Source organism: Vipera ursinii, assembly GCF_947247035.1.
Source record: "Vipera ursinii genome assembly, chromosome: 2".
NCBI lineage: Eukaryota > Metazoa > Chordata > Lepidosauria > Squamata > Viperidae > Vipera > Vipera ursinii.
The window spans coordinates 175,637,110-175,650,541 of record NC_139513.1 but is presented as its reverse complement, the minus strand read 5'-3'; the positions used below and the strand labels follow the sequence as shown (position 1 = coordinate 175,650,541).

The window sequence follows — 13,432 nt, the reverse complement described above, 5'->3', positions numbered from 1 at the left end:
TCCATCCATCCATTACACACCAACAAGAATGGAATTCCTAAAGCTCTTTTCTTTGGCCTGCAGAACCTGTGCAGATTCAGCAGAACAGTATTGTATAATGATGGTGGGATTTTTCTAATTTTCAGTGACAATCCAAAATTGATTGGAAATTGATTCTGGAAGATGCTTAAGCCCAGGTCTAGATAATTGGAGGAAAAAACATCCAAAAATAAAAAAGACCTACAATCTTATCTCTGCCTGTCCATCAGCCATGAAAATCACCATGATCACAATTATCATAGTAGAAGGCATGATTTTTCTATATCAGAGAGCACATGAACATCCAAAACATTATCAGTCCTTTTGTACTTTTGTTTTGTCATAAACTGGCCTTCTTTCTCTTTGTTTGTGTTAGTTTATTTAGGCAAATACACTGCTTGTAGCACTGACAATTCCCTCCACCCATCCCTGGTTATTCTTTATCCTTTTATTATTCCCATTAGTAAGTTACTAGAAGAAATAGCTTATTTATTTCATCAAACACTTCTGCGTCTCTTTTGCCACTTATTTTAATAGTAAAATAAGTTAGGTAAAGGTAAAGGTTCCCCCGCACATGTGTGTTAGTCATTTCCAACTCTAGGGGCCAGTGCTCATCTCCGTTTCAAAGCCGAAGAGCCAGCACTTGTCCAAGGACATCTCTGTGGTCACGTGGCCGGCATGACTAGATGCCAAAGGCGTACAAAACGCTGTTACCTTCCCACCGTAGTGGTCCCTATTTTTCTACTTGCATTTTTACGTGCTTTTGAACTGCTAGGTTGGCAGAAGCTGGGACGAGTAATAGGTGCTCACTCTGTTACGCGGCACTCGGAATTCGAAGTTATTTTACTTAATACCATAGTAAAATAAGTGGATTAGGCCTAGTAGAGTCTTACCACACATTTTTATTTTCTGTTTTGCAAGAGAAATATCTACCAGAACATTACATCTATTCCCACATTATTCTACAGCAGGAGCATATATATGTGTGTGTAATCACAAGACTACGACTGGTTTACTTTGGCCATGTCCTGCATGCAAATTCATTGGAGAAGTCAATGAATGGTTAGTGGACAAAGAAGAAGGGGCAAGCAAAGAACACGCTGGTTTGATAACATCAAAACTGATACAAAGATGAACATCCAACAACTGAAAGAAGCTGGGCTTGACAGGGTAGCATGGAGAGCACTTGCTTATAAAGTTGCCAAGAGTCGGACGTGACTGAATGGTTAAAACAATAACATATATACTGTATGTAAGAGAGGAAAGGACATAGTCCTGCCCATAAGCATCTAGTGAAAGAGACTATAGTATCACATATGTCACAGTGCCATGATATAAATGTTACAAATGGTATAATGTCTGAAATTACATACTTTATATACTTCTGGTTCCCTACAGACAGCTTTGGTCCCTCCTTTCTCAGTCACCCACCTGCTCTGCTCCTACAGTTGGCATACTACCCAGTTGGCTCTGCTCCACATTTTGCTTTGGGCCCACTCATTACTGCCATCGTTTTATGACAGGATCACTCTCTCCCTATGGTACCTATAAGCACCCATGATTGATACATTTCAAGAAACTGTTCTCCATCTTTAGCTCCCAGTCCTATTCGTGGCTCTCTCTCCAGAATATGCATGTACAGAAAACCTAGGAAGGGGATGTGTACGTGTGCGTGTATGTGTGCGTAGAGAAAAGCCTGGGAGATTTATTATTAGTGTTAAAAATTACACTTAGTTATGACTTCTCAAAAACTAAAAAACAGAAGGAGTGGTAGTTCTGGGGTTTAAGCGTCCCAATCCCAACCTTCCATTTTAGTCTGGAAAAGGCTTTTTTTTCAGTTCTACACTGCAGAATGTCCTTTTATTTATTTAAACATTTACAGAATGCCAACTATCAAAGAATGGTTAGCAAAACATATAGAGATCATACAGTCATATTTTTATCCTTTTAAAAGTCTGAGTAAAAAAAAATATTAATGTTTCCGAAGGGAAGGAGTGCTTTAAAGAGTTTGGGTGTGTCTAGCTGTCCTGAGGCCACGTAAGCATTACACAAGGGGTGCTAACAAAAGCTATTCTTTCACACTGATTTTAAGAAATGGTAGGGTTATAATAAAGGCTAAATTCTTAAGAAACATTTTGCTGCATTGGATTTGGCACTGCTAGGAATAAATCTACTGGTTGAAAGTATGGCTTTGGGGGCCGTTCACTTTTTTACTCGATCAAATATTGCCTCTCACACTCATATCCCAGAAAGGCACCAGAACTGAGCAAAAGGTGTGGTCAGTGGAGAGCTGAACATGTGAGATCGACTTGTACATATTTCTAAACCACCTGTCGCTTCCTCATAAAATGTGCTTTTATGAGTCAGACAAGTAAAGTCACCTCAGCAAACCAAGCCTTTGTGGAAGACTCTCCCTCCAGCCCGATGAAATAGGATCCTTCCCCACCTTTTTAAGCTGGAGATGTTGACACAATCATTTCTCTCGTTGCCACAAAGCGGAAACGTAGCCTAGGCATAATAGTCAAGGCAGAGAAGCTCCTCTGCCACTTAGTTTTTTTTATTGTGCATTAAATGTCCTGTCAATTCAATAAATCCCATTTACTTATAGAAGGAAATGCTATTATAGATTTAGCCTTTCAAATAACAGTTAATTAAGCAAGTTCACTCTTTCTCTTAAATGGCTTTTAGCTCTGGGGGGAAAATGACTGCCCATTTTCTCAGTGAGGAAAAAACATCAGACAACCCTTCTTTTAAGGGCCACAGAAAGAATTCTTAAAGACCGGGATTCTTGCTGAATTTATAAACGCCTGCAATTTGGGGTTACTCCTACACAAAATAAGCTCTAATTAAAAAAAAATGAACAGAAGCCAGCATCCCCTGTAAAACGAGCAGCAGAAAGGAGCTTTGCAAAAGTATATGAATTTTGTTGTGGTTTCTCACCTATGAATTGGAGTAATATGAAGGGCTTCCTCCTACCATATGTTTTTGTGCTATATAAATACTCAAGGGCAAAATCCATGTGCAACATGTTGAATACAAGCAAACCTGGGGACAAAATCAGTCACACGGGAACTAGTGATCTTAATATCTCTCTTTCCTGAGGATATGTATCCAGAGACATAATCAGCCCAGAAAGCCAGTTAATTGCCAAGCTCCCAAAGCGAAAGGTAATCCTGTGTCTTGTCTACCTAGACATCCTCATGGCAGCCAGCCTTGGTCAGAATGTACCTGCGCATCCCTGGACCTACTTGAAAAAAATTGCATGTGGTGGGACCCTGTGGATCAAAGCTGTAAAATGTAGGGGAAAAAGTTATGAATAGAAAAGTTATTTAAAGAAGTTATCGGTGTCCATCCAGGTGTCCCTACATATATGCAAAACTAATAGCCACAATGCTTTGGATTTGGAGCTTAATTTGATTTATTGATTACTAAAAGTATACCCTTTCTGCTTATATAAGCCCTCAGAACAGCTCATAGTCTAACCGTAGTCTTTCCTTCTCGCTCCAATTTAAATCTCAGAAGAATGCAACCAAGCACAAACATCCTTTCTGCTTATGATCAAACTGACAGTGTAGACAGGCTTCGGAACTTTTCTGTCAAATCAAAAGGCTGAATAGAAGGAGTGCAGGATGGGCTCCAGAGAGATGCTTGCACATGGCACTTATGCTTGTGCGGGGCACTCCTTGAGAAACCCCGGCGTGTCTTATGAAAGGAAGTCAACCAATTGCTTCTTCAGGCTGTAGCAGCCCCTAATCCTGGTTCTCCTCATTGCCAATAGCTCCAGACTCCCAACGCTGGATTAAGGCATTTCGCTGGCGACGCAGGAGTCGAGGACTTCTCTCCACCTGTGGGGTTGAATGGGGAGGGGGGAAAAGGGGGAAACAGGAAGCAACGGTTTGTGAGGTTCAAGAAACACATGAAAAAGCAAGTATGTGAACTAAGTCCAAGAATGCTGCCATGACTAGTTCAGAACAAAGAAAAGCACTCAGCATCATTTTTGCGATTAAACTAATATTTATTTTTCCCAACCTCCAAAGAACACAATTTGATTGCACTGTCAACATCAATAGTTGCCTCTACTGGGCAAGGATTTATGATCCAGAATTATTCAAAAAGTAATTCAAAAATTGATTAATTCATAAAACTTAATAACATGCCTAATATACCCTTTGTATGCTTTGTTGCAAATTAAGCTTTTTCCTAGATCTGATCTTAAAGGGAAAAATTTCCAAATCTTGCCACCTCAAATGCCACTGTAGTTTGGGAATCATGGTTTCTATTTGCCAGTTCACAAGTCTGTGCAATGCATTACCGCCTTGAGTTATTTGCAAAAAATAATAAAGGCAGAATACAAATAAATAAATAAATAAATCTGGAGCATGCTGGATTCAGTGGATGCACATCACAGTAAATGTGTCAGGATTAGTGCCTTCGCCCTTGAAGAGGAAAGCCCTGACATGATCTGCTTCTCCTTCTAATGCTAATGGGAGCTGGGTTTGTCATGCTTTCTCATATTACACAAAAAAGATCACATGCTTTTAGTAAAAAGAATCAAATAATAACAGAAGTCTAATTACATTCTTTAGACTGAGGCCAAGTAAGTTTGTTCCTTTACAGGTTAGACTCTCAGTCAAGCTTTTCAAAGTGGAGGCTGGCATGGTGATAGATTGATGTGTGACAATCTGAGCCCCATTCAGTTTTATGCCATGATGTACAGCAATTAAGGACTAAAGCTAGATTGTAATCTGCCAATGGACCACTGCTCACCTAATTTTTGATGATGATGCTTCTCGCAGTTATTTCCTGACAAGATCATGGGTCACCTATTCTGGCAAAGCTACACTGGCTTCTTGCAATTTTAGCCAAATTTAAGCTGCACAGAGTTTTGTTGCCAGTTTGTCTCTGACTTTCCTGGAAGTACTAACTGTAGGAACTAACCCAGAAGGAAGCTCACTAAGAATTGACTAGGTGTAAGGATTTCTTGGTGACAGCACCAACCTGGCACAATTCCCTCTTTCTAGAATTAGAACTACTTCATTCTCTGGTGTGTTTTAAGAAGAAGTTAAAAACTTATTTTTAAACCCAATCAAATGGGTTTAAACTGCTCCACTGGTCCAAATATGTCATTGAAAAATATAGAATGGATTTTTTTTAAAGGGCTGGAGCTACGCAGTCTAAATATTAGTGTGTTATTTCATTTGACAGCATTTCTAATAGCCTCAGCGTAAAAAACTGGCATTTACAGAGATTATAACAGACCTGATGTTTTATAAATCTGTGGGGTTTTTTTAAAATTACATGGTTGCTCTTTTGTGTTTTTAACATGACTCTCTGTTGGCTTAACTGAAATCAAACAGGATAGAAATATGTTAAATAAATAAATAAGCTCCAAATTGTTCCAGCAAAGGCACAACTTGTAATCTTGTCCTCTAGTGCTGGTACTAGCATGTTGGCCATTTAGGGCAATTCCAGGATCCTCTTCTAGGAAAGGGGAGAGGTCCAGGCACAAAAAGAAACACGGAAAGGATGTTAACAAGTAAGTCCCTTCATAGAAGCTCTTTCAATCTTATAACAAGCCAACTACTTCCTACTAGAACCTCAGATACAAAAATCTGAAAGGCCGTTGCTGTTGTTTTTAGATTATCTCAATAAATGACAAAAAAAACACCCTGAAGCATGTGAATTTTCTTCCAATGTCTGCAGCCACGTGAGATTAGATATGAAATTCCTAAGAATAATAGCCCAGTACTACTATTACAGCTTAATTATTTTCCTGCTGCTATCAAGGGCAAAGGAAACAAATGTAAATGTATTGCAGTACAATGAATCCATTGAATGAGTTTTGTTAAAAAAAACAACGGGGGGGGGGGGAAGGGAGGAAATCAGTATTTTTTCCACTGTTTTAAATAGTAGCAAAGTTTTGTGTTTTGCAGAAATGCATGCAGGTCAATTTTGTGAGAATGGTTTGTGCAAGACATCTTGTACAATTCTCTCTGCAAAAGATGAGAGTGTGGCAAAGTTGAGCCACTTTTTGTATGATAAACTACAACTGTGAGTAGACGTGGGTTAGGTACCATACCATTCTAGTCTCTTTTAAAGAGTCACATGCAATGGAAGGAGCTGAATAGTGCACATCCAGACATATTATTGAAGAGCTGAATTTGCAGGAGCCTCACTTTACGCACGTACACTCACGGCTGCATTCTACCATATAAAATGTAAGGAGCTTAGTTTTCTCTGACATGCTCTGTTTTTATTTTATTTATAAAATGTCTACTCCACTCAACCCTCCTAAGTGATTCTAGGTGGTTTGCAAATAAAAACCATAAAAAGAGACATAGTTAAAAACAATATTAAAAACAGAGCTTGAAAGTGTTAAAAATTAAGAATTAGAAAAGTTAAAAAAAGATGGAGGGAGCACCCTGAAAAGCCACCAACCAACCCCCAAGGTTGCATGATATTCTTAGACACCCCCCCCATGCCAACTGATCATTAAATAAATACCATTCATTAATGCAAACAAACAGAGATAAATTCATTCAAGTTCCATCCATACTTATCACACCATGTCATAAAATGGAACTTAGTTAACCAGGTAAACCATAGCCATCCCAAGCAAACACCTCACATATTCAAAGTAAATTTCAGAGTCTGACCTTTGCAAAGGAGCAGATTCTTAGCAAACTGCAACTGTTTCTATCGTATACGATAATATTCTGGTTTATGGTGAAAGACTATGGGGAGATATCAATTGCAAAAGCAAATCAAAGCTATCAGTGACAAAGAGTGGGCAGGCCCTTGCTGTTATTTTAAATAGTTTATTCACTACACACAAAGCTTTCAACAGCAACGTTTCTTTTCTCTAAGGAATTATGAACCACAGTGTTAACAATAAGAAAGATGGCAAAGGAACCAGTAGGAGGAAAAACAAGGGAATGGTTTTGCATCCATAATATTTATATACTTTGCAATCACAAACAACATACTATAGAGTAGAGCAACCTCATCTTGCAACTCTAATATTCCTTTTTTATTGATTACAAAGCCCATCACCCCTGACAATACCACTATGCTGCTTGGAAGAGAAGGGAGTGATAGGTTAGAGCAGAGGTCTGCAACCCGCGGCTCTGGAGCCGCATGCGGCTCTTTCAGCCGTCTCCTGCGGCTCCCAGTCCTCTGCCATGTGCAGTCCAAAAAAAAAGTGGGACTAAAAAAGTTCAACCAATCAATTCAAATATGCAGGGTAGGTGCATATCTCGCCTTGTCTCCACTCTTCAGTCAAACCCTGTTCTGCGCATGTGCGTATGTACGCGCATGCGCACACATTTTTTGCGGCTCTCAGTTTTTCCTTTTGTGAGGGAACCGGTTCTGAGTGGCTCTTTCACTGTTTCAGGTTGCTGACCCCTGGGTTAGAGATTATAGAAAGCCTATAATTTAAAGATTTAGAACTTCTGTTGGTTCCAGGGCTATACTGGGATTTCCATAATACAGCATGATTCATATAGTATAAGTAGGTGGGACCAGATATATCGTTACCAAAATAATTCCTCTAAATCATTTTGGATTGGGTTGGAGAATTGCAAAAACTCTGAAAAAAAGCTAGAAACCTTGCTCCTGTTCTGAGGCCACAAATGAATGTTGGTACTTCTCATTATCCTCTATTTTTGGACCCTTGACCCTTGTTACAGGCCTTCCGCTGAGGAAGGGCCAGACTGAAAATGGAGAAAGGTTCTAAGGACCGGAATTTTCATCTGTGCCAAGGTAACCACCTACTGTATATTCCTGAGAGGAGAGCTTAAGGCAGTATGAAATAATTGTGAGGAGTCAGATGGAATATGATGATCCATGGTTAACATCTCCTGCAAGTTTCCCCCCTTTTTAACTTACCTGTTAATACTTTAAGTGCTTCAACAATGATGAGTACTACCCCCATTAACGGGATTTTTTTTATGGGATAAACAAAGATGGTGGGGAAACATAGGAAGATTTGGAAAAGAAACAAGAAAAAAGTTATCTGAATGTTCTAAAATGAATCCATGAATGAGACAGGGAGATTATGCCCCACATTCTTATTGGATCATAGTTTTATCTCACGTATGCATTTGGGAGTGATAAGAGCTTGCTACATCTAGCTTTATTCCATAACATATACGACATGTCATAGCTGTGAGGATCACTGGAGCTTCCCTGCTTGTTACCTGGTGGAGGCCATTCACCTGAATGTTCTCTGAAGTGCTTTGAGGGGGCCAAGTGACCTCCAGTTTCTTGCAGGAAGGTCTCTCTGCAAAGAAAGAAAAAGGAAGCCAAGTCAGTCTTAGGAGCTACGCAGTCTCATTAGCAAGAGAATGCTTCCGTGGTCGTTCCTCCCAACTAGCGGCTTGCAGCCACTTCTAGAGTCATCCATCCATCATTATGGCAAAATAACAACAATAATAACAACAACAACAACAGTCAATTGCAAAAAGCAGCTTTACTTGGAACAGCTTACATCCTGAGACGACATCTGTAACACTTATCAAACATCCAGATCTACCTATCCCAGGTCTTTGGAAGGACTTGACGTGGCTAGACAAAAATGCCAAATCCAGTCTGGGCATCTGGCTGGCTGTGTGATGAACCATAAATCATGTCAACAAGGGCTGCTATGAAGGTGTTATACGTCGATTGTGGAGAAATTGCCTGAGCATATACAGAGTTCTATTTCTCACGCTTAAGTAACTGATAATAGGGAAGGGCTTTAAATTCTGTAGCTGGGTTGATGCATTTATTTAAACTTGGTTCTATAAATGATTTACTACCGGCAGGGCCCATACTATACATCATGTTTTAAAAGAAAACCTACAGATGACAAGCCATGATGGTTTGGTTTGCATAATACACTTAATCCCAAGCCACTTTGTGGCTAGGCATAATGTAAGAATGAGGACAGCATGGCCTGAGCACTGCTACTGCCACAGACAAATCAGAAATGGGTCCTTCTTCCTCCTGTGTTTCTGCCGCAGTTCTTCTATGAGTTCCACACCTCTTTTGAGAAGATTCTCAGAGCCATAAGCGTTCACACCCAGCTTTCCCTTTCAGTCTTGCCTCTGTTAAAGTTCAAACCAGTGTTTGCTATAACACCCTAGAAACCTATTTCCACCCTCTGGATACACACGCCTTGTCTGCTGAATGCCAAATTCTCATGCTACATTTCACTCTGTATTAGCTGATACAGACAGACTGATGGTTACAACAACTGATGAAATTAAAGAGATTTGAACACAGGCTTTGTCCAACATTCTTTTATCACTTCATCACATTAGTAGGCAAGTGGTGAGACATCCAGATATCAACTGCAGCCCTTTCTTAAGCCATAGGAATCAGCAGAGGGACGTTAGGATGAAGTATTAGACCTTCAATCAAGGTCTAGTTTTCACACTTCCTTACTATCGGCCCTGTTCACGTCCTTATGGGAGCTGAAGGCAAAACACTTGGATGGACCAGATTGCCTGCCCTGGTTTACTTTATATCATTAGCTCATTTTATCATGTTGAAATGAGGAGGAATCGAAATGCATTGCTGTCTTTAGGAAGAGCAATGTATGAAAAAGCTAGTGGCAAACAGACTAAATCAAGATTAAAAACAGATTTCTGTGGCATCAATGCAGAGTTCTATGACATCAGAGTTGACCACCACATGCAATTTTCTTCTTTCTTTCTTCAAGCTTGGACAAATGGCATAAAAGTGGTCAGTGCTACCAGTTCAGAATCCTTTCCCCAAACATACTTTTGTCCTCAGGTTTCTGCACATTCCCATTCTGCATTTTTTAAAATATTCCTTTACTTTAGAGAAAGCAGACCAAGCAGCTCTTTCAAGGTCATGCCGTGTGACCACATTGCAATGTGGACCATATCAAGCAATTTATGCATTTGACTCCAACAAACTAGTCTCAGAATGAGTGGATTTCAGAAGAGGCCTGCAATAGGAAGGCCAATATCCATCTGGATTGGCATGCCTCTGTTGGATGCCCAGAAGCCTCCAGAAAGCGCAGAATGCTAATGAAATCATGACTGTTTCCCAGCTTATATACAGAGTTATGATGTTTCTAAAAAGTGATGGTTTTATCCATAAATTGATGCAATTTCCCCTTAGAGCCATCTAGCCAATCTTCCCCAAACAACGATTCTCCTACAAATGAATGGGGAATTCTGGGAGATATAATTCCAATACATCTCAAAGTCCTCAGAGTGGAGAAAACTGATCAAAGCTATTGGCTATTATAACTGGAGTGAATTCCAGGGTTTGTTCAATTATGATCTGTTCCCGAAGAACTTTATTTTAATTTTTTCTTGCCCCTCTATTTCACCCAAATTCTTTTTGCTTTCATTTCTTATGTTTTAATAAAGCCTTGCCCAAGTTGGCATTCTCCTGGGATAAGGGGAGCTGTAGTCTATTTGAATGACAACAGTTTGGGGGAAACTGTTTTGGGAAAACTGAAGAGAGGAATGAGAAAGGATCACTGCTTGCTTTGCTTCTTCAACTCAGAGCCAAGCATGTGGCCCTTTTTTCATTCTTGTCTTCAGTGCTTTTTTTGTAAAAGAAAAAGGTGCCGGAACTCACACATGTCATACAACCCGCCTTGCCTACCCTACAAGGTTCCATTCAAAAAAGGTGCCGGAACTCACACACGTCATACAACCCGCCTTGCCTACCCTACAAGGTTCTATCCCAAAAAGGTGCCGGAACTCCGTTCTGAGCGTTCTATGAGAAAAAAAGCCCTGCTTGTCTTCATCCCATCTTCCAACTACTACAGTACTTACCTGGTGGGGAGGGAACTTCCTCGGCTTGATTGGAGTCTTCTGCTGGCTGACAAGGCAATGGCGAGCCATACAGGGCGAACCTCTGCCTCTGCAGCTCCCGTTCTCTTTCCTGGACCTCCCGGACCTCCTGCTCCAACAGAGACTGAGAGCTTTTGGCACGCAAGCACGAAAAGGAACTAGCCAAGGAGGCTCTCCCTGGCATATGCGGCTTCGGTTCTGCTAAAAGACCAGAGTCCAGGGTGATCATATTGGACATCCGATTGGCCTGAGCAAAAGATGGTCCCCTTGCATTTTCTGTGTAGCTGTTGTTGCTGCTGCTGCTGTGTGCCATCTTTTTGAAGTCTGGTGTCTCAGGGTGGGAAGGTTGCTCAAAAACCATCTTCTTCTCCTGCAGTTCTTGGGGTGTACCACGGTCATAGGTGCCTCTCACCTTGCCCAGCTGCACTAGGTCCTCTTCACGCCGACACTCCCGTTGAATCTCCCTCTGCATCTGGACACCAGCCCACTGTCGCTCCTTCTCCTTTGGCATTAGGGAGGATGCCATACTTTGGTTCAAGATAGGTTTGATGCACACTTCCACATATTCCTGGGTACCTCGAGAACTGCCCAGGCCTCTCTCCCTTCGTAGAAGTTCTTCCCTTTCCAGATGTACACGGATCTCTCGCTCAATTGGAGTCTCCAAAGGGTTCTCAGGCTCATAGGTATAATTTCCCATCAGGTCTGTGGGGCAGTCCGATTCTTCAGTCACCAAGTGTTGCTCAGCAGGAGATGCAGCAAGAGTTGAATCTGCTGGGCTCACCAGATCTCTGGTAGTGGTGGGGTCTGCAACATTAAGTAGTAATCCCTTTCTTGGTGTTGGACTCAAGCTAGAATGTTCTGTAGCTAACCCATTAGCTAAAGAGGCATCAGCCAAACCTCGAGAGTCTACTCTGTTCCTGGTATCTAGCAGATCTTCGGCACTGGCTAAAACCATTGCACCAGCTGCCTCTTTGGGACAAGTTGGATCACTTGTACCCGTCAGGCTTTGTGAGTCAGGAAATGCTTTGTCCAGTTTGTTGGCACCAGTCAGATTCTCTTCCCCCTCTGGCTGGCTGGTATTTTCTCCTGGCTCAGAGTCCCTGGTCACTTCTTCTTGCCTCTCAGATTCCAGCACACACTCTGCTCCAACCTTACCCTGGGACTGATTATTATTGCCGGCTCTTCTTGACTCATGAATAGCCAATCCTTCCCTGTCTTGCCCGTCACATACAGGAGCCAGGCCCTGGTGGGCAGGTCCACAGGAGTCATTGGTTGCCACAGGAGACCGTGCCGACAGTTTCTGAGGTAGAGTGTCACAACCTGTATCTGATGCCCTCTGCTGGCAGCAGAAGTCAACATCTAGCTGGGAGCCTGCTAATGCCAGGGAAGATGAATTTGGGCTGCAGGAAGAGTCTTGGGTGACCTGCTCATCAGTTGCCTGGGAACTGTCTTCCAAGGCTTTTCTCAAAAACTGCCCATTGACATGATCCTGGTAGTCTTCTGAAGCTAAAAGTAAGTGATCATTCTCTCTATCGGGCATTCTTTCTTCATTACCTGGTTCTGTAATTTTTTGGCCGCTTGGCTTTATTTCTTCATGAATGTTGGTAGGATGAAATGTTCCCTGAAGTTCATCTGTCAATTCAACATTAGAATGATTGGAGATAAAACACTCTCCCTCCCCTGTTTGGATTGGAGAATTGGTCTCCAGACACAACAAGCTGAGAGATTTAGGTGAAGGGAGACCTTCACTCTTCTCTTCACAGGCAGGAATTTGTTTGAGGCTACTGGAAAGTTCTGGTTTCTCTGGTGAATCTGAATTCACATCGATCGATTGGACAGAATGATCTACCGTGTCAACTTCTATCCTTTGGTCTGGTTGATTAGAGATGTCATTGGAGGTCTGTTGCTCTGAAGCAATATCTGAAGTAGTTTCATCATAAACAAGAGGATTCTTTTTAGCCTCATGGACACATTCCAAAGGTTTCAGGAAACCATCAGGCACAACAGGAACTTTATCAGAGCAGTGATACAGCTCGCTCTCCACTCCTTGGACCTCTTGTATTGAGGTTCCATTTGAGTGCTTCAATTCTGGAAAAACATTTAAAATACTGTCATGACCTTCCAGACAGCTGCCGTTCTCTCTTTGTGCCAGCTGACATGAAGTGTTTTCTTCTTTCTCCTGCTCTAAGCAGACTTTTGGCATTTTGATGTGGCTATTCTCTTGCCCTTGGTCTAGTTGGTTGTAGACAGGTGCCATATTAATTCCTTGCGAAAGCATGACTGGAGATGAGGAGGCTTTCTCCACAGGGACATGCTTTTGTATTAAGTTGGATGATTCTTCTAGTATATTTTTTTTGGCGATGAGACTGTTGGCATCTTCAAGTGGGGTTATCAAGGGCTGATTGGCTTCAGTGGTCATGGAAACATCCTTGACCACATCTTTGGTTCCCACCATCTGCCTGAATTCATCCCCATCTGAGCTCTTCTGGTTGCTGTGCTCCAGCCCAGAGTCAAAAGGGGGCAAGAATAATGCTTCTGTGGTCATATGGGAAATGGTTCTTTCTCCAACAGATCTAGGACAAAGAACATTCATCTCT

General features: G+C 41.5%; 1 protein-coding gene across 1 annotated transcript; it reads right to left on the bottom strand.

Annotated features, from left to right (window-relative positions):
• Window positions 1-923: 923 nt before the first annotated feature.
• Window positions 924-11,412, bottom strand: MISP3 (MISP family member 3). The gene is made up of 3 exons (XM_083352817.1): window positions 10,818-11,412; window positions 8,217-8,299; window positions 924-3,863 (listed from the first exon to the last, which is right to left on the bottom strand). Exons 1-3 carry the CDS (start codon window positions 11,359-11,361, stop codon window positions 3,768-3,770), a joined length of 723 nt encoding a protein of 240 aa, XP_083208943.1. The 5' UTR covers window positions 11,362-11,412; the 3' UTR covers window positions 924-3,767.
• Between the last annotated feature and the right edge of the window lie 2,020 nt (window positions 11,413-13,432).